The sequence below is a fragment of the Telopea speciosissima genome, chromosome 9, assembly GCF_018873765.1.
Source record: "Telopea speciosissima isolate NSW1024214 ecotype Mountain lineage chromosome 9, Tspe_v1, whole genome shotgun sequence".
NCBI lineage: Eukaryota > Viridiplantae > Streptophyta > Magnoliopsida > Proteales > Proteaceae > Telopea > Telopea speciosissima.
The window spans coordinates 63,788,576-63,815,538 of NC_057924.1; the positions used below are offsets into that span (position 1 = coordinate 63,788,576).

Below are 26,963 nucleotides of genomic sequence, written 5' to 3' on the forward strand. Positions count from 1 at the left end.
ATTGACCATCCATTTAGCCCTGTAGAGTTTATTGTGATAAACTCTCGCATCATATTATTCATTCAACAACTCTTCCATTGCCTGGATGCTCATTTTTAAGTCTGCCTTAAGATTGGCAGTCAATTTTTTAGCTATCCATGTTGCACTTATACCCTTGTGTTTGAAATTGGACCTCTGACAAGTGTGATTGGCATTCAATGTCTTGATCATAAAGGTGATCCCATCACTATTAGATGAAGCATGAACCCTCCATGTGTAACCTCTCCCACTACAGATTCCAGTTACTCTATTCTTATCATTTTTCTTCTTGAACACTTAAATACTCTCTTTAATTTTATATTCCTACAACACCTCTCTAAAATGGTGAGTATTTCTAAACTCTTGATCAACACTCAATACAATCTGTTGGTCTATGTTGAGGAAAGGAGATCACATACTCCTTTATAGTTTTGATGATAACAAATATATAAGAAGTCTAGATGCATAAGAAGCTCTCTACAAAAGCATGGCAACAAGTGAGGGGGAGCATCTAAGTTCAAGAGTACATATACACAAGCACTTCAAATTATTCTTGGAAGAAATTCGAGCTAAGGTATGACGTATTCAAGATATAAAGCATCCAAGACTTGAAGTATTTTTGTAGTTGTAATAAAGTTGTAAAAAATGTATTAAGGTCTAAACCAATGTGTAGCACACACACGCATGCATACATGAAGAAGGACCTTAGGAGGTGAAAAATAACCCAATTCCATGTGCCCATACAAATTGGATATCACCTAATATTAGTCCTTTAATGGAATTGCAGTATCCATGCAAAATTGTTGATTCGGTATACCGAATCTGAAAACGGCATACTAGATCACATTGTCCCACAGATATAAAGTCACAAAGTGCAAACGAAATGCTCTGGATTTGAGTCCGGCGTACCGGATCAAAATTGTCACTATAGACATGGATCCAGCATACCGAACAATTGTGATTGTTAGGATTTGACCGTTGAGTCAAAGGCTTTAATTTAAGTAATTTGGTGATCCGGCATACCGGATTAACTCTGTCTTTTGAATCCGATCTTAAGACAAATTCTTAATTAATTTGAGCTACATAGCCTATAAATAGACACTTGTTTAAGCTCTAATTAATACTAATCACCATCATTAAGAGACTTCAATACAAGCTCTAAGTGCCATAGCTTCAAGTGAGCCTTCATTGATTTCAAGCCTCAATTCATCACAAAGCTCACACACTCAAGCTCCTCTACCTCATCTAGCTTCAAGCTCCAAGGTTGGAAGGTAGCTTACACATTTACTAAGGTTGAGGTAACCCTTTTACTAGTAATTTTTTGTTATATATGTTTAAGTCCTCTTGTTCGGAATCAACATTGGTTGAGTCCTCTTGCCCAGAATCAAGAGTAGTGTTGAGTCCTCTTGCTCTTCAATCAAGATTTGTACGAGTTCTCTTACTCATTCTCAAGATTGTTTTTAGTGGAATTCTCTCTAAGGTGAGAGGAGTGGATGTAGGCAAATTTTGGCCGAACCACTATAATCTCGGTGTTATCTTTGCAACTTAATTGTCTTTTATTGATAACATTTTTATTTTCCATTTCGATCACCTATCACCCCCCCTTTAGGTGAATTCACAGTCTACAACACCCTCCCTATCAGATAATTCATCCCCTTTTTCAGACTCATTCTGTATTTGAGTCATTGCTATTCATTTCCTTCATCTTAAAAACCTGAGTCATCTCCACTGTTACTTGTACTATCAAACATTTCATCAGATTCTCTTACAAAGTAATCGTCATCTGATGTGTCAGTATAATGCTCATCAACTCCTAAATCATTGTCAAGTAAATCACTAGCTGAACGAACATATCCCTCAATAGTAGTAGTAGTTCTGGTTGAAGCACTAAGAAAGCCACCACCTCTGCTTACACATCTAGCTGACATGCAAATCGCTTCAAAAGACATACTAGTTTCATTCAATGTTGCACTAGTTTCATTGAAAAATGAGACACCAACAGGAGTAGTACTGTGTCTTTCTCCAAGAACAGCAGTGTGTGTACAATCAAACCTCATAAAAGTAATCCCCACAATGGCTGTACTCCATCTCCCACTCCTTGTTATGAGTGAACCCCTGTCAAATGTGGTTATACCCTCTCTCCTTGCTGTGAGTGAACCCCCTGCCAATTGTGGATATGCCCTCTCTCCTTGTTGTGGGTGAACCCCCTGCCAACTATGTATATACCCTCTCTCCTTGTTGTGGGTGAACCCCCCTGCTTACTGTGGGTGTGACTGATCTTGAAGTTGACCGCTCTTACTACTTTTGGTGGCTTACTAAAACTAGCTTTTCTCTAATTTTGGTTGTCACAAAACTCAAGAGGATTAAGCACTTTTGCATCCCTTTCTGGCCTATCTATTGCAATATCACCACCAATCACTCCCAATGTGTGTCCATTGATGGTAGTACATTCAGCTGGCTCAAGAACTTGCATATTGTAAACATGAAGATGTATATTCTCCTTACCCTTTAACTCAACAAACATTTTCATTATATCTCTGTCACATTTCACATCTACATCTACATCTGTAATTACATCTGTTGTTATGTATTTCACTGAGAAGTTGGTAGATCTTCCCTTGGGTATATAGCTCAAAACTGAGTTGTATATATCCCCAATCATCTCAAGGTAACCAAACCTGTCCTCTTCTACCACCTTAGATTCAGCCCTCACATTATAATGGTATACCACCATGCAATATCTATCACTCATTCTATTAATTAATTCATGCCTGTAATCATAAACATAAACAGTTTATAGATAATCATAATCATAATCATAATCAGACAGAAACATGACACATGATAATCATAAAGCATTAAATGACAGGGACTTATTCACTACTCCAACCCCTATTTTTGGCTTCATTCATGCAGACCAACATTTATTAGGGTTTACAAGAAGTAATTAACTGAAAGAGTTTCAGTCCTTGCCATATGTGACAGCACTGTTCAATTTTGGGTAGGAAGAGATCTTTTTCCCCTTCTCATCCATGGCTGATAGCTCTTCTTCTTGTATTGTTATTTTTTTCTCATTATTTTCCCTATCTTTTTATTATTTTTCTTATTTATAGTTAATGCACTTTCCTATTTCAATTTCCACAAATAGTGCTTATCCAAGTTCAGAAACAGCTAAGCTCTATTGAAATTAACTTAGTTATGAGGCATTGAATTTGTCCACATATTTGGCTAATGTGACCATTGATTTATGAGGCATTGAATTTGTCTTCCTAAATAACTTTCTCCCATGTTTTCTGGTCTACTGATTTCACTGATTATTTCATATTCTATCGTTTTTCATCAAACTCTCTTTTAATTCCATATAGAAATTATTTTCCAATTCAAACTTCTAATTTTAATTTTTACTCTTCAATATTAGTCACATATAGATTTGATAATTCTTCTTTTGAGTTCATATCTCTGCTTTGTTTTTAGATGAATTGCAGCATCAAGCTTTGACCCAAAGTCTTATATTAGGGTTTCCTATTTCGTAGAGCTTTTAGCATTGACTACCTTCTTGACTTGGAGATTGAAACATATATGTCTGAATCTACTGATGGCCTCTCATAGATGCATGGAAGGCATCGTGATTGGTCTGAGAACACTGTTTCAGATGTTTGATTGTCTATTTGAAGACCATCAACAATGAGATCACATTACAACTTTGGGCTTGAAGTTTACTCTTGCAGAATTCAAGGGTGCAACAGAAGGTGAGTCAGCAGACACCCAGAATTTATAGATCGAATATCTAATATTGATAATTCACACACATCCATACTCAGCCATTTTTTCTAAACCTTATTTGGGAACTCAACTCTGGCTTGGGTTTCCTCCCTTCTTCTTATCCCATGAAGGATTCTCAAGATTTTGATCAGTTCATCCCCTCTCCCTCCTAAAAGGTAAGCATAAAGCAAACAGAACAAAAAGGATTTTGATTTCTTACAGTTTTTCCCCCTTCTTGGTAATCTCTTTCAGGGCTAGAATAGAGAGGACGAGTTCCATCACCAAAAACATGAAATGCTATCAAAGAATATGTGACAAGGTCACCTCCCCATATTATTTTCATGATTATTTGCAAAATATGACTGAGAAAGGTGGTGGAGGAATAAAGGAAAGTTTCATATGGTAGCAGCAGCAGCAGAGGCTACTTCCTCAGCCTTCTCTATACCACCACATCACCTTTACAACCTCAATGCTTACGGATACACAATTAAATAATCTGAGCTCTTCAAGGTACAATCTCTCCCTCTCTATTCTCAAATTGATTCAATTTGTATGCTAATAAACCCTAAACATATTTCACCAAAAATAAACCCTAATTTTTATATTCACACAAGGAAACTTTAATTGAACATCTTAACAAAGAAAACACAATCGTAGAACCTTAGTTTGTTAGGGGTTTTCACTTACAGTGTATGTGAGGTCCTCCAGTAGTGAAATGAGATGACTTCCATGACTGCGATTTCCAGGTTTTCAGACGAAAATGCTACTGCTGCAATCGTCGAGCTCCAAATATGCCTCCGACTGAAGAGCCCTTGTTGTAAGATGTTCCCTCACCTAGCCGCGATGAAGAAGTGTAACAGAGTTGTAGGTCTACTACTTCAGTTCGTAATTGTGAAGCTTTTGGAAGATGAGTTGCAGGGTTGAAGACGAGTTGCTTGAGAAGTTCGTACCAATGGTCATATGAAGTAAGTGAGGGGTAGTTTGCTCATTCTATCCTTTCAAGGATAGAATGGTCTAAGACTGGTAAAAAAAGCCAGTCCGTTTGCATATAACATTTAAGACTAACAATAGGGACCAAAGTGCTACAATGTTTTGAAAGTAGGGGAAATTTATAATTAGAAAAGTTTTAAGGGGGCATTTGGATAAATGGGCATTTTCAGGGGGGCATTTATAAAAAACCCTTATAATAATAATAAGGTTCACTAGAAATAACCCTAACATAAATCCTAGGGCTGCAAGTTTGGCCCTGTCTGCCCGAACCCGCCCTGGCCGGCCCTGAGCCCAAACAAGGCCTGGGCTAAGATTTCTGGCCCTGAGGGCGGGTTAGGGCCAGAAATTCCTGGCCCCGGGTAAGGGTTGAGACCTCGGGTCAGCCCGACCCTGATTTTAGCCCTGAAGAAATTTCTTTATCTATTAAAAAAATAGAAGTTATTGTTCATATAAACAAGTGCTTAGCACACTTGGCAGTTTGTGTTGTGTATAAACCAATTACTACCAAAAAGTCTTGGTTTCAAGCCTCCTCTCTCACATCATACATAGTCTATTTTAATTTAATTATTGCAGGCCAGGGCCAATTAGGGCGGGCTTGGGCTGGGCTTGGCCCGTCAGGGTCAGGGTTAGGGTCAAGGTATTTAGGCCCTGAGTCAGAATCAGGGCGGGCCTGGGCCCAGTAAAGGGGACTCAGGGTTGGGCTAGGGTTTTAAAAAGCCTGGCCCAACCGACCCTGTTGTAGCCCTAATAAATCCGCACATTAACTTCATTTTCTCATTTGAAAGAGGTTGCAACCACTCCTGAATTTGTCATCACAACTGTAGTAGGGTCTGTTTGGGTTTTCTACTGATTTCGAGATCTCACAATAACTCTTTTGCTACAATGACATTGCTTGAAGGGTAACTTCAAGTACCTTGATCTGCTTTCATTCACACTAACAACAGACATATTCCCTGTAAGATTATTAGCTGCAATCATTTACCATTCAATCTTAACATTTGCTGGGACATTAGGGGAAAGGGAAGAAACCTATGTGGACATTTGAAGCATGACAAACCTTAGGATATTCTGAAATGCAAGAGATGGGATGAATTTTAAAATCATAGGCTTTGAAGCATTACCTTTTTTGGTCTCAACAACAGCAGAAGGAAGTTAGCAGCAGCAACAGAAGGTCTCATCAGCAGTAGCACCACAGCACCAGCAGGTCCTCTCAACTAGTAGTTCCCAGCAGTAACGTGCACTCAGTCTCAGTTCCTCTCAGTCGCAGCGGCAAGCATGGTGGTCATGGCAAGCATTGTGGTCGACAATCCCCAAGAGAGAAGATAACTAGGGTTTGGGTTAAATGAGTTACAGGGTTGAGTTGCAGATTTGAAGCTCGAATCCCTCTTTTGCCTTGCTCTAAAGGTCATATGCTTAAGTAAGGTCAAAATGGGTCATTCTACTCTATTAAGGGGTAGAATGATCCTTAAAAAACTGGGATCTGTTATAACATAATGTCTCTGTCTAATGAGAGGGACTATAGTGGTAATTAGTTTGGAAAGCAGCGGTGCATGTACAATTAGTAAAAGTTCAGGGGGGGCATTAGTACCTTTGGCTATTCTAGGTGACAGTATTCTAGCAGAAGTGAAATCCCACCCTAGCAAGTTCAATTGATCCAAAATTGCAGGCTAAGGGTTGCAGCTCAAACGATTCCAACCCATGATAACCCCAACAAGTCAATACAAATCTGCAGTCTATGTGCTGTAACCAGATCCAGCGACAAGACAGAAGGCAGGACTGAGTGCCAGTCGCAACTCCTTAGACCTGCAGGTCTTCGAACTAAGATTTTGCTGCAAAAGGTCGCCCAAAGGTGAGGATTCAAGCTTTCAGATTTGAAACTGGTAGGAAGCGTATCAAGGGGGATCGAGTTTTCAGGTTTTTTTTCTCGGTAACGTATATTATTTCAGGTTCGATGTAAACCCTGGATTTATACGGAGGCAATCCAGATTCCACAGAGAGAGAGTCAAACTCAGAATTTACAAGCTTGACAGTGTCCAAGTTCCAAACCAAAGTGGTCACAGCTCTCATGAGAAGTTGAAGATGAGGCAATGGTTATATTCTGAAAAATTTTCAGGAACTGTCATTCGCTACAAATCTGTTGCAATCTATCACCTTTGGGCTCGTCTAGATGTCTCCTGGTTATGGGTTTGTTGGGAAATCAGAAAACCGCATCAAGCAGTATACCTTGAAGGATATTGAATTAGATTTATGACCAGAGCCTCCAACATCAGAGATATCATTCGATCAAAATTCCCAATCTTTGCTTCAAATCCCACTCTCTGTCCTCTCTATTCATCCTTTTCATCTTCTTCATCGGCATCATCATCCTTTAGTGCACTAAATGGAAGTCTTCAACCTCTTCAGGCATGCCATAACATGAGGCAACTCTACCAAATCCAAGCCTATTTGATCACTTATGGTCTTTTCCAAGATCCATTTGCTGCCAGCCGTGTTTTGAAATTCTCTGCCGATTCAGGGGATATAGATCACACTATCTTGATTTTCAGACACTTTGATTTGCCTGATAGATTCTGTTTTAACACTGTGATCAAAGCCTATTCCTGTGGCCCTGTTCCTTATCAAGCTGTGATATTCTATTTTGAGATGATTCGAAATGGGTTCTTTCCCAATAGTTTCACATTCCCACCTCTCGTGAGTGCTTGTGCGAAGTCACAATCTTCTGAACTTGGAGAGAAATGCCATGGACAGATTGTTAAGAATGGGGTTGACAGTGTTGTACCGGTACAGAACTCTTTGATCCACATGTATTCTTGTTGTGGGTCTATTGAATTTGCTAAGCAATTGTTTGATGAAATGCCTCAAAGGGATTTGGTATCTTGGAACTCCATTGTTGATGGTTATGCAAAATTGGGTGATTTGGGTACTGCCCAAATCCTGTTTGGTGTAAGGCCTGAGAGGAATGTGGATTCTTGGAACATCATGATAACTGGATATTTGGACTGTGGGAAACCAGGAAATTGTTTAAAGTTATTTAGGGAGATGATGAAGATTGGATTGAGAGGGAGTGATACAACGATGGTATCTTGTGCGCTTGCACTCATGCTGGATTGTTGTCAGAGGGGAGAAATTTATTTTACAAAATGATCAACGTATATAGAATAAAACCCAAATTTGCACACTACTGGTGCATGGCTCATCTCTATTTTAGTGTTGGACTCATTCATGAGGCTGAAGAAATTTTGTGTACCATCCCAATGGAGGACAATGGAGAGGATTCTTTGAATTCATTGTTGTTGAGTGGGTTGCTTGGGTTATACCGGTTCCAGGGAGATGTGGAGGTGGGAGAGCGAATTGCAAATCTGTTGATTGAACTAGAGCCTCATAATCCATCTTGATATGCCTTGTTGTTGAATGTGTTTGCCGCAGCTGGTCAATGGGAAGATGTTGCCAAGGTGAAGGAACTGGCAACAGAAAGAGGCTTGAAAAGAATTCCCGGTTGTAGTCTTCGTGACTTGAATGAAATCGTTCACAAATTCAAAGTGGGAGACAAATTACAACCAGGCATGGCAGAGGTCTACTCTATGATGGATGAACTGGTGCAGCCACTAAGGACGTCGAGCACTGGTTTTCTTACACAGCTGTAGACAATAAAACTGGAATCTAATCCTAATTTTGATCAATGTCTATCCAATTTTGATAGGAAATAATTTATTGCTTATATTATGTCTTTGTTTCCTCTGAATTTCAGTTTTTGTTCATTTAGGGAAACAAAAGTTGGGTTTTTTTTTTTTTTTTTTTCGGTAACTACAAAAGTTGGGTTATGGGAAGCCGATTTTTTTGTCATAGACTATCTTTTTGTCCTTAAAAGGTCAATCTTGCTAAAAATCTATGTATCCTATAAAAGTACGTGCTTACTCTTTTTGTCAAATTTTTAAGTTTCCCAAACTAACCCCCGACTCCCCTTTCAATCTCTCTAACCCATGCCAATCACCGTGGGTACCCTTTAAAATTCTCTTCCAAAACACAACCGAATCCCCCTTTCAAACCCTCTTTCCCACGCGAACCGACACATCCAGACTCTTCCCACTACCCCTCTCAAATGCAGAAATCAAACCCCACAACTGGCCTTCTCCTTCCTTCAACTCAACCATTGCTATCCTTCGGGCTAAAGGTCATCTCTCTACGCTGGTTGTATCCTCGTACATCTTGACCACAGGTAGACACCTCTTCAGCTTCAGGTGCATTTGCCGTTTCTCACATCTCATCCTCAATCCTCAACCGTGAGCAGAGACTCAACGAAACTAGCGGCGATTCCATTGATTGCTTTCTCTCTCTCTCTCGTACCCTCCCTCCCGAAGACACCTCAAATCTGTAGGTTTCAAAATCTTCAGTGTTTCATTGGGAGGAAAACACTCCGAAGCTCGCAGCCATGGCGACCACCAGAGTTCAGAGGATCATGACCCAGCCCATCGTAAGTTTTACGAAGCCTTCTCTCTCTCTCTCTCTCTCTCTGTCCATTTGTTCTGTTTAAGCTTTTATCCATTCTCCTCTATGTAATATACTTATGTATTTTCCTTTGGTGCGTGGGTTGATGGGGACACAAACTTGTCAGTAGAATCTCATCTTCAGATTTCTCCAGAGCCTAAGTCATACTTATGTCCCTCTCCTTTGATGGATTCATTGTGTCAGTTCTCGAAATTGGACGGACTTTTTATTTCTAGATAGATTTTATTGTCCCTGTTCTGTTGATTTCATGCAGAAAGCTCTCATTCAAATTTGGCTTTTTGAGCAGAAAGATTTGAGGATTGAAGGGCGTATCATCCCCCCCCCCCCCTTGCTTATCAATTTTCTGGTTATGTTTTCAGTTCAGCAAGTCCAAATCCCTTATGTTTTGTGTAATTTTGTTGGGTTTACTTACCACTTAAACCTTATGGGTTTCTCTTACTGCTAATGATAATTTCTGAAATGCTTCCATGGGTTTCTTAGGAGTAAGGTCCAAGGATTTGACACCGAGCACTTTGCAAACCTATGAATGGGTTTGCCCTGCTTGGCTGCCATTTCTGGTACTTACTGCAGTTTTCATTTATATGACTACAATGAATAAAATGTAACGTTCATTTAAGAAAAACGAGGGTGATGTGAATTTGTATGTTAGCTGCAAACTACACAAAGGATTTGGCTTAATCAACTCATAAGTTTACCGGTATTAATGCATTGTAGTCTACCCTAACAGAGAATTTCTGTTAATATGCTGATTGCAAATACTAATCAAAACTCAAGTGAAGGTTTGGAGCTTATTGGAGGAGTGATGTAGTTCGGCTGCCTAGAACAGCAATGGGTGTAGGGATTCTTCCCTACACCAGCATTCGAGTAGGAGTAGATAGGTCCATATTTAGAATGGATTATTCTCATTCGTTGCTGTAATTGAATCGTTTGGACTCATTCAAGTCCAATGTTGATAAATTAAGTGAAATTTTGATTATTATGTCCATATTTCCCATCGATTTTAGTGTTTATTTTGAAATATTGATTAATGGCACTTTATGAATTTGATGGGTTTCTCCCCCTCTGTATATGTGCCCGCTCTAGTAGTGTAAATACAAACTGCATTTTACTCATCCATATTCTTGTGAGTTTGAGTTTGGATCGTTTTTGACCATCTTATTTATTTATTTATTTTTGTTAGAAGAGAACCATGGATTGTTCAGAACTGAGATATTTCGAGGACAGTGAAACTCCAACGGTGAAGACGATTAAGGTTGCGACTACGGTTTGGTTTTATTTCCTTTGCTCATACGTTTCCCTTAGACACATCCCTATCTGAAACAACACATCTATTCCTCTCTGCAACTTAAATTTGGAGCTCTTTCTTTGGATTTTGGAACGTTTTCCTTGCCAACTGTATTTTTAATCTCTCCAAATTTCTTTGCCAAACTTTTTCCAATTTTAATATGTAGAAAGGATTTTTACCCCCAAAAAAAAAAAAAAATATGTAGAAAGGATTATCATTTGTTTCTGCAATTGAATCCTTTGGACACATTCAAGTCCAATGTTGTTATATTAAGTGAAAATATTGCACGAATAACACAAAATGATTATTTTGTTTATCTCTCTCATCGATTTCTGAGTGTATTTTGAAATCTTGAGTAATGTGCCTTTTATGAATTTGATGGTTTTCTCCCATTTGTAGTACATATGTGAGGATCTGCTCTTGGTAGTGTTAGTATAAATTGTATTTCTCTCATCCACATTCTTATGATTTGGTGTTTGGAGCGTTTTGGATCATTTTATTTATTTTTCCAGTTAGAGGAGAACCACGGATCCTTCAAAAGTAGGATATTTTGAGGACAGTGACACTTCAATGATGAAGGCAATTAAGGGTCCGACTTTGAGTTTGGTTTCTGGGTCTATCTGTGGAACAGTTGTTGTAACTTGGTACGATGCGCCTCGTGTTGAGAGAAGTGTTGTGCTTCCTGGGCTGATAAGGACTTTAAACCTGTTGGGTAATTATGGTTTGACCTTTCCTTGAATTAGAGGGTTTATATAGGCATGGAGTAGTTGGTGCAGAAATAGTGAAATACAGGATCAAGAGAGACTTTGTTAATGAATCTGTGGGTGGATTTGTTGCTACAACCACTGATTTGGGTGTCAAAGGTTAGGATTTGTGTCCAGCTTAAATGGATATTTATTTCTTGATTTTGAGATTATAGGGGTAACCATGTGGGATTTATTACTGGCCTATCTGGATTGATGACTGAGAGAAGGTTGAGTAATAGTGCACATGCCCTAATGCCACCGCTAGCATTTCTTTATTCTCTAGCAATTCTTTGTGTGTCATCTCCTACTGCGTGTGCGGGTGTCAATGGTTGTACCTTACATCATCCCTGCACCTTCGCTTCACATTGGGGACCTTCACCCTGACATCACTGGTGTGCAACTCTTCGATGTTTTCTCCATTACTGAGAATCTTGCATCCTTCAGGTTTGCAGAGATTGAATGTCTGGGAGATTGCTTGGTTATGGTTATGCCAACTTCATCACTACCCAAGAAGGTACCCACTAAATTGACAAAACCCTATGCAGAATTTGATCTACTCATACCTTCAGAATTTTTGTTAAAATATCCATATATGATGCTGCTGCAAATGCTCTGTCTAGACATTAGGATTTCAAATGGATGATGTCAAACTTGGGCGTGTTGGATTGGATATTGCCTATTGGTTGTATCTGTAAGAAGTGCTCTCCCTATTGGTGTTTCTTTTTTCTGTCATTTATATTTCTCCACTCTTTTAATTTCAAGAATATGAATCCTAAGAAAGGAATCAAAGCTGCAAAACTGATCTATGAATCTTCAAAAGTTATTTTTTTGAACCTCTTGCTTGGTATTGCATGAAGGATTCTCAATTAAAGGGATTTCTTTTATCTAATGTAATTTGGAATAATTGTATCCTCTGTTTGATGTGATTGGTTTGACCATAATTTCACGTAATTAAACTCAGTATACTGTTTTGAATGCGTAGCCAACTAAATTGTATATGTACTTGTAAAAGTTTGTGGTTCCTGGGCAGAATACAAATATTATTTCAGGCAACAGGTTTTCTCACCATTCCAAAAATACCAATGCCTATCACTAAACATGGTAAGGATCCTCACACTCCTCCTTTTAGTTCCTCATTTTCTGTAGAAATTGAAACATTGGCTGCTCTTTTACTTCCATTGGATTTTGGAACACCATGAATGTTCCAAAGGATGATACTAAAACAGCTCTGGAACAAGTTTCAATGGGAAACAAGACGGTAATAACTTCTATAGTAAACACATCTTATGTAGAAGGAGAGCCCTGGTACACTTTTTTTTCTCATTTGCCCATACATATTAGGTATACATCTTTTTACTGTATATATTCTTCCCAAAACTACATTAGTTTTTTTATCCTTTATGTTCCTTCATAATTCAGAATTCGAGATTTTTGCCCGAGCTATTTTATTAAGAATTTAGAAATTGAATGTCTATGGTGTCATTCAAAAAGTTAATATCGAATAAGAGCTACTTGTTTAGTTCAATCTAGGTGTTTTCCTTCTTGTGGAGAAAAATGGTGCTTGATGTTGGGAAATTTACCATGAGTGTGGGTTCTCATACAATGGATTTTGTCTAATTGGTACAATTGGAAGATTCCTCTCTCTCGTTATCTCTCCCTCCCCAAGTTCCTTCTGTCTCTCAAACTCTACCCCTTTCTCTCTTACTTACCTTATTTCTTTTTTCCATTACAATAACTTTATTCCATTTATGGATGTTTATTACTATAGATATTAAAGGATATGATTTGGATTTATTTTGAGTTTTTGTCTCTCTTTTCCTTGTTCTATTCCTCCTTACTGACACTGTACACGTCTGGTTTATTTAGTCATACTGTACGGGTAATTATTCTCTACTCAATAACTTCTCCCATCATGCCTCATAGCTCCCAACAACTACCAATTCAAATTACATACAAGTTCCCACTCCCATAACTACAGCAAACACACAAATTGAAAAAGTATGAAGAGTAAAGACAAAAGCATCCATTTCAAGAAATGTGAATATCAACATAATTAGAGTCATACCAAAACTACTTATGGGAAAACCAGCGGGGAAGAGCATGGCTATCGTTGCTTATTGATTGTGATATTTTCAGCCCCATTTAAATTTTTATGTGTCAGCAACTACTAATGGGTGATGTGGTTTCTTTAAAGGAGGCAAAGGATGAAGAATAGAAGTATTGGTTTGGGTTCATATGCTTTTGCTACAAACCAATGAGACACTTCCAAAGTGATCAGAGAACACAAGAATCTCCAGTTTAAAGCACAAGGTAATAATAAAATTCATTCTGAATAGATGAAGTTAGCCTATCTAGGAGAATCATTATGAATGTTGTACCCATGCTACCAAATTAGACCTATTGGTGTCCATCTCAATAGAAATGCAAACTATAGAAATGGAGTGTCTTATTTATTAGATATCAAATGCTTTCATGATCATTTTTGTAGTCAAAATGGACCAAGACTTGTACCTCCATTATTGTTTGTGCTTACTGATAACAGTAAGCAAGTATCCTAGAGATCGATCAGGTGATCCTAACCTCTTCACCACTAGCTTTTTGAGTTTTATAAGAAGGAATACGGGAGTGGATGATAAAACAAATCCAATCAAGTAGTTCCTGTGATCTGCAATACACATTCTCTAGAGCATCCCAGGATGAGCATTTTATCCTGCACAATGTATTGATTTAATAGATTAAATTCCAATTTATGACTTCAGGACCCAAAAATTATGTCCTAATGCGTGGTAGAAACCAAGAAGAAATGGTATCTCAGCCCAAAATTGCTGCCTTGAAAAATAGTAGTACCTTCTTTACCTTTTTTAATTATTTATTCTAAGTAAGAAGCCTAAATAGGAAACTATTCAGCTCAACATGACATTCTCATTGTTTGATCAATTACAGTTCATGTCCACACAATTTGATGGGACCAACAAGTTCTCGCAACATCCAACATTCATAATCTTCTGATTCTCATTATGACAAAGTTGACATCAAGGATTAAACATAAAAATCATTGTAAAGCATTTCTTTCTTCATTTGTCCGCAATGACTTTTCCATAGACATACTTTACACTCCTCAAATTTTTGCATATCTAATCTTTCTTTCCAATTAATTTTTGCAGAAGCTGCTCACTCTTGCAAAGATATTCTGGACACTGATTGTAAATTGTCAGAGACTCTGAACATGGTTGTTGAGTTGCTTCTAGAGTTATGGAACGATATTCTTTTCTCTTGGTGTGGGGACCAGTGCAAGGATATTGAGTAAAGGAAGTTGACTGTTGCACTTTACTATGCAAAGCAGTAACTTGATCTTAACGTGTAAGTGTGGTTCTTATTGGCTCGAATATTATCTAGCTCAATATAGATGTTGATTATTTTTCCTTTTAGGATTCAGTAGCCTGATTAATCTTTGTAATCTATCAAACCTAACAATTCTTAGGTCCTTCATCTTGCTTTTGAGGTTTTATGTAGTATTACATTGAGTGGATTATTTAAGAAACTTTGTTTTTTTGCTTTCACAAACATGTGTGATGTGTCCTTCCTCTTCCCCCCCCCCCCCTCTCAAATTTCTTTTGTTCCATGTAATGAGCACAACTTGTAGGACATTAGATATCTCATGTCCCCTGGAGAGAGAAGCTATGATGCAATTGGGTAGATGAGAATGGAGTGAGCATATTATAGGTACAATGGTTGAGGCCCAGAGATTCTGGCATCTAAAAACCATGAAATACCAGGATTTCATGTATCCATGGGTTTTGAGTTTTTGCTATCCTTAATATTCTGATAGAATTTTTTTTTTCAATTCACTAAATTGGTTATAAGGCTTAGTTATTGAAAGATAAAATTATAATAATATGAGCCTAGACAACATGTTCTCTCTGTCTCTCTCCCCACATATTGTTATGCACGTGTGAGTTTACTAGTGAAAAATAAAAAAGGGTCAGGACCATATCCAGTAGTGGTGACATCCCATCAGCCAGAAAGCATTCATAAGAGGAACATTTTAAGTGCAAGTCACTTCTAGTCTATTATAAATTGGAATCATCAAATCTTCCTAACCAGACTTTGACCGATTGCACACCCACAGATCAGGGTAGCTTGTGATATAGAGAACTTGCTCCTTCTAGCAGTAAAACAATGATGCCATATTTGAGTTACTGCAACTAGCTTAGGAAGTTTTTGAACCTGACGTTTAAACTACCATTAAAGGACCCTTGTGCAGCCTGAAAGGTCCCGACTCCTTGCCCTAAATTCCCTAGGTTCAGGAGAACAAATTTCTGCAACCTAGGTTAAGCGGATACCTAGGAACAGTTTTGGCTCAGGATGGTTTTGATGCAGATCATAGCTTGTAAGAGGAAGAAAACAGCCTGCTCTGTGGATGAATTTCTTCTAAAATTGAACCAGAAATGTTTCAAACTGAGCCATTGGTTCAGGGTTTGGTGCAAGTTACACTCAAATTTAAGCCCCAATGGATTATATGGGTGATGATCTGAGTTCTTGATTATTAGCATAGTCAAGGCGACGCCATGGCGTCCAGGCTCCTTGGTCGCTTTGGACACCATGGCGGTGTTGCCTTGAATTTTGACCCTCTAAAACGCCATGGTCGCCATGGCGGGCTCCTTGCTTGAGTCCTAAATTTTGGTTTTTCTGTTTCACTCTGATTCTGTTCCGTGGGTTTGGCTTTCTAAATCTGATTCTCAGGTTATATAAATGCATCAGGTTTGCTTCAAATTGCCTCACAGGCACTTGATTCACACTTCCATGGATCCAAGGTAGGAATCCTTACATACCCAAGGAACTTTGGGAACCAGCCTTCTCAGTCGGGTTTCTTACCTGGAGTGTTGCTTTATCTGGCTCTCAAAACTGCCTTCACTGTATACCAATTTTGAACAGAGTTTAGAGAGATGACAGTAGAACTAAAAGAGAGAGAGACAGAGAGGTGAGGAAAAAGGAAAGCAGAAAAGATGAAGGATAGAAGAGTTGGAGGGAGTCATTGACTCCTTTATATATTACTGACTTAGAAAAATAAAACATTACAACTTTACCCTTTTGGAGCTCTTTTATTGTCCCCCATATACAATTTATCTTTTATACCCAAACTAGCCTTACTAACAATTCCAGCACAACTAACCCAGATTTAATTAGAACTTCCACCAGAATAGGAGAAAGCAGATTTAGAGAGGGAAAATTGGGAGCTAATGAAGTTTGTAAAGTGGAGAGTTGTAGCCTCTTTCTTCTTTTTTATTTGACTACCCTCCCAAATTCTACTTCTTGCTCTCTAGCATAAGTACTATTTATATCCTAACCTATAATCATATTGTTGTATATAAAGGGCTTACATACTAGGAGAAGACGCAACTTTAGAATTTCACAGTAAATATCAAATTGAGATTTTGTCATGCCTCTTACCGCTTTATAATTTTAACCATAAGTTGTTAAAATTTTCTCCAAATTGCACTTTTAGGCTCATTGGATAGCTAATCAAGTATCATCATGATGCATAATCAGACATTTGAAAGTTTTCAGGTTAAGTTACAGACAGGTAGAGGATTTTATATCTACTAAGTCATTAGTCTGCTTGAATTCATAAATCAAGAATGTGGATGAAATTGTAAGTAATAAATATAATATAATCTTTTTCGTTTTTCTTCCATCAAGGATTTAAGAACCGATATTGGAGCGTGGATCTTTACCTGCCATACTGATCAGATCAGATCCATGGGCAATGATCTGCAAATCCACATACTGGATTTGCCAATCTGGTGAGCAAAAAATTTACCAGAAGATGGTACATTCAGCATCCAACTCAGGGTTGGAATCCTATATAGAGATTGGGTAGTTCTGCGCTTTTCCTTGTAACTGTTCTCTCCATTGGATCAATTGCTTGATTTACTGTTGTAGGTTTCTTCAGGCTTTTATTGGTGGATTCTCATCATTTTCCTCCAACTACCAGGATAGAAACGATACACATGGGGCAGCTCATATTTTGGTAATCTTTCTTATACACTCTGCTTTGAACAGCTCACTATGAAAACTGTGATTTTGTAATGATTCTGTATAATGTATGTGTGATAAAGTCATTTCATTTTGTGAATGTGAATCTGCATGTATTGTGCGTGCGTGCACATGTAAATCAAGAATTCTTGGAATTTCCTTGAGAAGTCTTGATTGGCATTGGGCTAACCATAGCACAAAGTCGAATATCTTTAATTAGTAAGATTAAAAAGGTTTGTCAACCCCAGGAGGTGTGTATCCATGATTGGCATGTACAAATTATTGTATGAAATAACATTAGAAGCATTGGTTTCAGGTGATGGAATATCTAGTGGTTCCCCCTCCCCCACCTTGTGAACTACTTCGATTGTTGCAAGTGGCACAAGCATGGTACGCTTTGGAAGAAGCAATCTGTCTTATTGGGAATAACTTGGGCATCTCTGAACTCAAAGTTTCATATCATGGCAAGTTTTCCCTACCGCTATTATGAGGTATAAGGGGTGCTTATATCCAAAATTTGAGAAATCAGATGTGTGCATGCATTAATGCATCCTTGTGCTCCAGGACATCTGTCTGAGATGAAGTACCTGCTTGAGCCCCTGATGGCCTTGTTCAACTTACGTGCCTTCTATAAACTACCAAATCAGAAGGAAGATTTCCTTCTGCAAAAAATCTGCGAACATGAAGACATGCCTCATGATATAAAAATTTGTCCACAAAGATGTTTCTGACTGTTCATTTGACTGACATCTCTCTAATCCATTCTAGATTTTTGTGCCATTCATTCAAATGTTATGTTAGATTCTGAAGTCAACAGAACTGATCCTTTTCTTCTTCTCATTTTCTTTTATCCAAGGATTCCACTGGTGGGACCCATCAAATGGTGGGTCCAAGTGTCCAACTTCATTGCATCTGCACCATATACCGGCACACCAGGCTGGTGTACTTATGGTGCCCATTTGTAGGTTAGGTTACCACCTAGCAATTCTTGTTTTCCTCTCAATTTTATGTTTAATATATGTGTCTGTGTACACAACAATCTAATAAAATCTAGTTTTCCTTGAGTTTCAGTTGCCTACTTGCTTGGCCTCCTGATATTGGGTTATGCATTTGATATTGGGAAAGAGAATGTCAATTAGGTTGATGAAAAGCTTGAAATGCTGATATACAATGGTCAACTGATGCAAAGGAGTTAGACAGGTATGTGGCTTATGACCCTTTGTTTTCAGTTTTTCCCCCTTTTAAAATGTTGTGTAGAAAATAGCCTCAATGATAAAACGCTTGTTAAAAGTTTGTGTGTGGCTCAGTAACTAAAGAAGTGAACTAGGACCAGTGGACATGAGCTTCTCTTTTCCAAGATGAGATATCATGACCAGTGTTTTTATATAGAAGTTTTAAAGAAAATAAGAGTTCCTATATGCTATTTGCTGTACATGTAAAGATAAATTAGTTGCTCACCCAAGTCAAGGAATTTGCTTCACCCATACTAGTATTATAATTGCATAGACACATTTTGAATCCTAGGTTGTCAATGCATCCGAGGCAGCATTAAACTCTTTTTTTTTTTTTTGGGTGAATATCAAATTTATGCAATGAAACGCAAACGAATACAAAAGAACCAGAAGGGAAGGGGGGTGGGAAGAGGGAGAAAGGGGGGACCCAAAGCGCTGCCCAAAAGGGAAAGCCATTAATGGGGAGGATTAACAGTCAAAAGGGAGACTGGAATGCTCCAACTAGTAACCACATGTCAGTTTGTAACACTGTTTGGAACACTCTTTGCTACACTTCGTCCCTTCCTCTGAAACCCTTACGGCAACTGCTACCCAATGGCGGCAACCCAACCGGTAAGTCTTTCTTCTCCTCTCTTTTTTCCCCTTCTTCCTTTTCTCTGTTTTACTGTGTTTTTTTCCCTTTTCTTCTTTTTTGTTTCCCTGTTTTTGCTGCTTTTTTTCCCTTCACTTCTCTTTCTTCTTCTCCCTTTCTTCCCTGTTTCGTTGCATTTTTTTTTTCTTCTTTACTTCTTCTCTGTTTCACATCTTTGTTCTGCTTCTTTTTTCCCTTTCTTCTCTGTTTCATGCCTTAAGCTGCATGCATGTTACGTAATGCTTTACTCATCCTTTCTTGCAAATCAATTGATTTTTTGTTAATGAATTGAGCTAACAATTGTTCTCAAAATATTAGTTACAATGTAATGGATGCCTAAGCAGGCGCCTTGTCTCCTAGGCACCTAGGCACCCGTTTACTGCCTTGGATCGCCTAGTTGTCTTGAGTCTTGACAACTATGTGTGGGATGGTCTGGTGTAGCCATTACATCCTTCTATGTGGCTGAAAAACAGTGAAGGGTCTTCTTGGTTAACACAAACATGTATGGTTACCGTGGTACTTGGATTATGGACTAGTTTTTTTTTTTTCTGATAGTTTGATTGTGCACTAGATATTTGCTTCTATATATGAAGAAATTGACATGTTAGGATTAATTGATTTTAAGAAACTGTGCAGAGCTCTAATCCTCCTTTCACATCAGTTGAATTGGATCACAGTGATTCTGGAAGAGAAGGGTGCGCTGTCACTACTCTGGCAGTAACTGCAGAGACCAGGAATTGGCAGAGTGCAATTAAAGTTGCGGTCCAGGAGCTCTGTACTCTTTTCTTTCTGCAGCAATTGACTACTTAAATTGAAATCTATCCAACAATTTTTTTTGTTTGGGTGGTCAGGTGGGGTGGGTAAACAGCAGCAGTGGTTTGAGTTGATGGTGAGACCAGATCTGTGTAATCGACTCCATTTAATTGGGACAATGCTTAGTTGAGTTGAGCAGCAGCGGTTTGAATATTATAAATGTGGTGGTGGTGGTAACCTCCTCCAATGGGAAGGGAGGGTAGCATTTCACTAATAAGTGTTCAGTCTTTCCTGTTGCTGACATTCCATTTGGTGCAGGTTCGAAGGCTTAAAGAGTTTGCAGTCACAAAAGGTGAATTACCCCGCTACATGGATGCCCTGTTAAAAGATAGTGAACAGTTAGCTGCAATTATAGATGGCACATTATGTGCCATCTGTGGATAATTTGGATTTCATCATGGAGAGTGAGGCACTAGGCCATACGGTTATGGATCAAAGACAGGGACATGGAAGTTTGGTTGCTGTCGCTGAAAAACTTACACTTGAAGAAGTAATTTCCTATCCCTGGGTTTGGTGAGGATCTACTTGTTTAAATTAATTGTTGCATTATTGATGACAGTATTTGAATGATACTCACAAGAATATTGATGTTTCTTTGTGGTACTTTTAATACAAGGCTTAGTTAAAATGCATTTTTATGCATTTTTTATGCAGAGGATTGCTTGTTAAAGTTATCTTCTTGATGGATTTCCTACCACTTCTAAATTTTTAGTATTGTGTTAGCCAATATTTGAGCTTTTGCATGGATTGTACTTGGGTAGCTTTCATTGTTTTCTCTCCAAAATGTTGAAATTCCACTATAACAGGGCTCGAGTTATGATGGCTACTGTTTCTTCACTTACCCAACCAGTGGTGCAGCATGGTTTGGTTATGGCCATAAGGAGAAGAAACTGTATGGCTATGGAAAAAGTTGTGTATTGTTCTTGCAACACAATAAAAGACTCTTTCCTCCTTAGGGTTATTTGACACATTTTGTCTTACCATGTAAGAAAGAATACTAACATCCGCTTGCCTCCAACTATGTTAGCTTAAGCAAGGAGTGTTGGTAATTTCTGAAGAAGAACAATGTCATTCTAGTTTTATATTTTTTTATCTTAATTATGGTTCTTGAATTCAAACTCCGTTATCGTGGTCTCTCTCTCTCTCTCTTTTTGGGTGGGTTTAATGAATAGATGACATTTCTTCTTCACATTTCTTCTTTATTTAGTTTCAGAAGTTTTTCACAATGCTCCTTGTAGTAATTGATTGTTAAATATAAAACCTTGTGGATCTCACTGAGACATACCTGAACTTAAACCAATATATTGGAATTCAGTCAAATTTTCTATTTTATTATCTTGGATTCTGTTTTTCCAGTGAAAGTTATAGCATACTTCTATGTGCTTTAATCTCACATATTTGGTGATTGTAAGATAAATTCTACTGGTGCAATATCTAACTTTGGAAAACCTAATGCACCCTCTCCAGCAGCAATCGTTGCATGTGTTCCTAAAAATGTGCATGTTGATGAAGTCGGTGAAACTGAGTTTAGAATTTCTCCATCTGAAATTACTGCTGCTATAAAAGCAGGTTTGGACTTTGGAGGGGCCTATAGATGCTGAACCAGAGGTTTTCTTTCTATCCGTACTCCTTACTGGTTGATTCAATTGTTATATAAAAAAAACTAAAATTCAATTCAGATTATTATCTTTTTGGGTAAGAGATCGCTGCCAGGTCGCGTGGCCCCTGCACTATTTGAGAGCACACAGGGGCATCAACATGGATGAAATTTTTATTCACTGGTGATGGGGTGGTAATTTTGCACGGTCTTGTCTGGCCTCAGGCTCCACGCGACCAGGCAGCGTTCTTTTCCCTATATTTCTTTTTAATGTTATTTAGATATACACAGGCAAACGATGATGAGATTGCCGTCGCAGCTACAGGAATTAAGGCTGCAAGAGAGGCCATCCTTTATTCCTTTAACTCAAGATGGAAATATCCTGTTAGCGCATGACAATGAAACAGGCATCACACAACGTTGCCTTTCAAATGGGATACCTGTAAACTACAAGGTATACTTCGTGGAACTAAAATGATTGGGCTTAGTGGCTTATGGTGCATATGGTTTCTGAAGTTCATTTTTGTCTACTTAGTTATGACACTACATGGCATTTGGTTATTATATTTTATACAGATTTTTTCCTTTATATTTTATACAGATTTTTTCCCTGGTTGAATCATTTATCATGACATTTCCAATTAATCTAGCTTCTTCATGTAAGTGGTAATAGATCTAAAAAGTTATGCTTTGTACTATGATGAAGCAAGCAACAGAAAAACTTTTGATTTAAGAATGAAGAATACAAGTTACCTATAATGCAATACTGATTGGAAAGGTTAAAACAGTACTTCACAGAATCGAACACAAAGACAAAAATCCAGATGTATGAGAAAACTCACATCAGAAAATTAGTCAATCAGCTGAACCTGAAAACCAGGTCGAGTTCTCTTCTTGAGGGAGGAAATCTTTGCTGAAAATTTCAGATTGACCCAATGGGCGGATCTGAATTTATGAAGTATTCTTATGGATACTAGGGGATGTGTAGATCTTTCAAACTAAAGTTCAGATTGACAATCCAACTAGAGAATCTTAAACCCAATTAAAATCTGAAGTGATGTTACCAAAATCAAAAGAAACAGAACAACAGAAAACAATTATCGATTTCAGCAATTCAAAGTCAAAGAACCAATCCTACTCAAAGTAGGACTCTAACCAACAGTGAACAGAATTTAGATCTGAAAACAGAATATGAAAGAATGCAATATTAGTTGAGGATTTCTGAAGAACAGAATCTGAATCAGCTATGAAACACATCTCCAAATCAACAATCCTAGTGGTGTTAGGACTGCAGTATCACAGAGATCAATGATGAACAGAATTGCATAAATAAACAGCAGATCAGTACCTTAAAGAAGGGCTAAACAGAGAGAAATGCACCCGGGCTTCCCAACACAGGGTGTTTGCTGGATCACACACCAGTCGCACCTTGTTTCTCACAAGGAAGTTTTCTACGCAAGGAAGAAAAGAACAGCAGTTTTCTGAAAACAAAATTGTTGGCTGAAGTTCCCCTTGCTTTCTTTTATTGATAGCCCATAAGAGAGAGTTAGGATTGGGTTGGGAAACCCCTAGCTGACTCCAATTATCAATCAAAATTCCTTTTAAAAGTCTAATTGACCTTTAAAGGATGTGATTGTGGACCCAAACTTAAAAGACTCGAGTTGGATTGGGAAACCCCTAGCTGACTCCAATTACAAATCTTAATTCCTTTTAGAAATCTAATTTACCTTTAAAAGGATGTGGATTATGGACCCAAACCTAAAAGACTTGAAACAATAAAAGAAATATCTAACTTCAACTGACTCAAAACAAAATGTCTTTTAAACTTATATTTTCTTCCTTTGCTCTCCTCCACCCTTGAACAATACCACAAATCTCCACTTCCAAGTCATCTTGAGTTGCCAGCTGACCTGCATTTGTTATAATTCTTTGTCCATCTATCACAAGGTAAAAGGTCCATCTGACTATTCTAAGTTCGTATTTGTTGCACATGTTGAGTAGTTAAGTAGGAGTTATTTTAAGAAGGTGGGATATGATAGTTGTTACTGAATAGCGGAATAAGTTATTATAATATTATAACCACTAGAACGTGGGGTCGCGGATTTATTTGAATTGGTTGTAGTACTTAATTTAAAAAGTGATAATGAAGAAGAACGGGCGAATGAAGTATTTTTTGAAGCTCCTATATTTTCTCTATTTGAGAAAGACAGATGTCTTATTCTATTAATCCAAAGACGCCAAGCTTCGGCCATAAACCTATCTTTTCCATTTTCCCTCTTTTATCTCCTTTTTTCCAACCCTATTTTATCCCTTTCTCATCTTATCTCCTCCCTCTCTCATGCACACGTCATTTGGTATTAGAACCAGGCATTAAGACTTCCGCATCTACCCTATCTTCCATGTCTCATCGTTGAAGCAAAATGTAGGGAATGCACAACTAGTGCAAGGAGAATTACCTATGGTTCAAGAGAAGGACATCACACTTTATTCACAACCTCGAGTTGTTGTAGATCGGCCAGTTCACAAGCATCGACCAAAAATCCTCATCCATTGGCATGGGTGGTCACACATAGAGGTAACCTAGGAGGATCTTGAAACCATGCGGAATCAATTTCCAGCATGGAGTATTGAGGACATAACCAAATTTCAAGACAAAAGGAAATGTTATGTGCATGCAAGCAAGCACGTGAGGAGCCTTACAAGTGTTGTAAGTTGGGTGGAGTTTGTTAGTAAAAGTTGTTAGATAGTAGTTATCAGAAGTTGTAATTAGTGGAGAGTAGTAGAAGGTTATGGAAACCTGGTGTAATGCTTTATTTATAGAGGCAACATTATAAGAAGGATAGACTTTAAGCAATAAGTCCTAAAATCTCTCTCTTGAAGTTATTTGGCTCTTTTATCAAGGCAAAGACGTCAAGTTTCTTCCGTAAAACTATTTTATCTCCTTTTCTCTACCCTATTTTTTGTGTTATGGTTGTCATTGCTGTCAACACTATTAGTTGGAGCTGTGTACAGTGGACAAGTGGTAAGATATTGCTGAGAATGGCAGTGGCAGCATGCATAATGTGGTATAATGTGTCATTGTGAGGTGGCCATGAGCATGACAACATAGGTTGCAAGGCTGCATGGTAAAACAACACAACCCATACTATTGCGGCCACATTCGTACCAAGGGCAGAACCCCGGGCACACAACACGTATTAGGGACTAGCCCTTCGACGTGCAACATACATTAGGGGCTAGCCCCCTCGCGTGCAACACACACACTAGGAGCAACCTAGGTAGGAAGGCGACCCGCACAACATGCAAGGACCGGCGCACCGGGTAGCATGGATCTCACGTGAAAATGGTGCTTAACTATATGTCCGAGAGAAGCACCAAACTAAGGTTCTATTGGACATTAAACTCTGGGAATGCATATTGTTGGAGCTCGTCAAGTTGAAGTTCATTGTAGTTAAAAATTATGTCGTCGGATCTATGGTTTGTTGCACACAGTTGTGTTGATGCGCCATGAAACACTGGAGTGAGCCCTCGATCGAATGCTCCACGTACATATCGTGCGTCTACTATAGATGCCAAATGCTTGGCTCTGGTTGCCTCATAATTCGTAAGTTCCGCTTGTCAGATCGAGGTCAATCAAAGGGGATAATAACACCCGTGTTTTTTAAGTTCATTTGGCAGCCAAAGGTCGTGCCTCCAATCTGTTACACTATTGTATGACACAAAAAATCAAAGATTCCATTTTATGTGATTTGGGCATCCCCTTGTCGAGCTTCAAGTGAACATAACTTGGTCATTCTAAGTCGAAATTGCCCCTGGGTTTTTCCTATATTCCCCATTTTGCCCTAGAATATGATTACCGTCTTTACGAGTGACTTTGGTGATGTCAAGCCCTAAGAAATTAAGAAAAAGAAGGGAGAGAAAAGAGGTGCACTAATCCACTTCCGCTTACCATTCTTGGGTACTTTTTTAAGCCTCCGTTGAAGGCCTTGAATGGTGGTTGAGCAGTGATGGACATGTGAGGGTTTTCACAAAAAAGATAAGGGGTCCCCTCATCCTTGTATGCACTTAAAGATTCAAGTTTCTGCAAATGTGGGTTATTAAAGATTTCGGTGAGCATTGACAGCGACGTTGGTGACTCACATCTCCTCCCATATCAAGAATTGAATCTGAGCACAATTGTAAGGTCTTCTATCCGTTAGCTAGGTTCATTTACATTCTTGTATCCACTTGTATGCTAGACCTAGATGGTGTTTGTTAAAATACCTAGACTAGCTTGAGTCGAGCTCAGCTCCTCGTACAAGGTCGCTCCTTGGGAGCCGGCCTCCACTCGACTAGCTTGTGCATCATTGTAGGGAAAATTTATAAATTTATTTTTAATACTATATTTGGGATGTTTAGTGGGTGTTAGACATAGGAATTGTATCTCCCTAGTAATTGTAGCTACCGTTCTTTTTGTTGTAACGCCCTCCCGATTATATGTTGTGTAAAAAGGGGTAGTTACCATTGTCAGTTGTAGCTGACTAAAATTGTCACGCCCCCATCGCAATAAATGATATATTACAAGAAAAACGAGTGACTGGGATGATAGGTGTCATCCCAATACAACCAGGATCACAGATACAGTGTCTCGATCCATAGCCTACCCAATATCAAGGCATGATAATGTCAAAGAATGTAAACCAATGGAATAAATCATTCCACCATAAAGAGATCGAATTCAACGGAAGCGTAAATCATTTTTAAATCGAGTAGTACAAGATGTCGGTTCACTGATGATAACATATATTACAGTTATTGTATCCCATATCCATCCAGTAAATTTTATAAATTTATACATGGAGTCCGTACATGACTAAAGATGAATACAAAAGTAAAAATTTAAATCACACCACAAGGGCACCATTCTTGGGTGTGCATCGACATCCAAGATCAGAAGGGAGAGAGAGACCAAAACGCAGAAGAGGGGGCCAGGCAAAAACATGGAGCACTGCCCCCCTCCTGCGTTTTCTGATCTTTTTATAGATCTAGGGTTTTAATTAAACCCTGGATGGATTACTTTAATCCCAATGAGAGTCTGTCTCTCTCTCAGTTTGGCAGTTCTGTTTAATCTCAAAGTGCTTCTAAAAGGGGAAGAAGCAGAATCTAATAGGGAAAGTATTAATTAGTTACTTTATTTAATTATTAATGGATAATTATAATTAGCATCAATTCTATTAATTAAATAAAGAGCCAATTAAATTAGCAAATTCCAAATAACTCCCTATATGATAACTATTATCATATACAACCCCCCCCCACTAATCAACACCATCATTATGGAATCTAGGGCACGTACACATGTACTGCC

The 26,963-nt window shown here is 38.4% G+C and overlaps 1 protein-coding gene and 1 pseudogene across 1 annotated transcript; both read left to right on the forward strand.

The window, feature by feature from the left end:
• The first annotated feature begins 6,736 nt into the window (after positions 1–6,736).
• On the forward strand, positions 6,737–8,488 carry LOC122640554 (annotated as a pseudogene).
• An 11,893-nt stretch (positions 8,489–20,381) lies between these two features.
• LOC122640596 (stromal processing peptidase, chloroplastic-like) lies at positions 20,382–21,639 on the forward strand. The gene is made up of 2 exons (XM_043833817.1): positions 20,382–20,509; positions 21,432–21,639. Exons 1-2 carry the CDS (start codon positions 20,417–20,419, stop codon positions 21,618–21,620), a joined length of 282 nt encoding a protein of 93 aa, XP_043689752.1. The 5' UTR covers positions 20,382–20,416; the 3' UTR covers positions 21,621–21,639.
• Positions 21,640–26,963: the final 5,324 nt, after the last annotated feature.

Bases quoted from the DNA above. Each gene is read 5' to 3' on its own strand.
- LOC122640596 (XM_043833817.1), top strand. From the start codon at position 20,417: ATGGAGAGTGAGGCACTAGGCCATACGGTTATGGATCAAAGACAGGGA. The intron at 20,510-21,431 runs GTAATTTCCTAT...GGTGATTGTAAG, and splicing joins AAAAACTTACACTTGAAGAA to ATAAATTCTACTGGTGCAAT.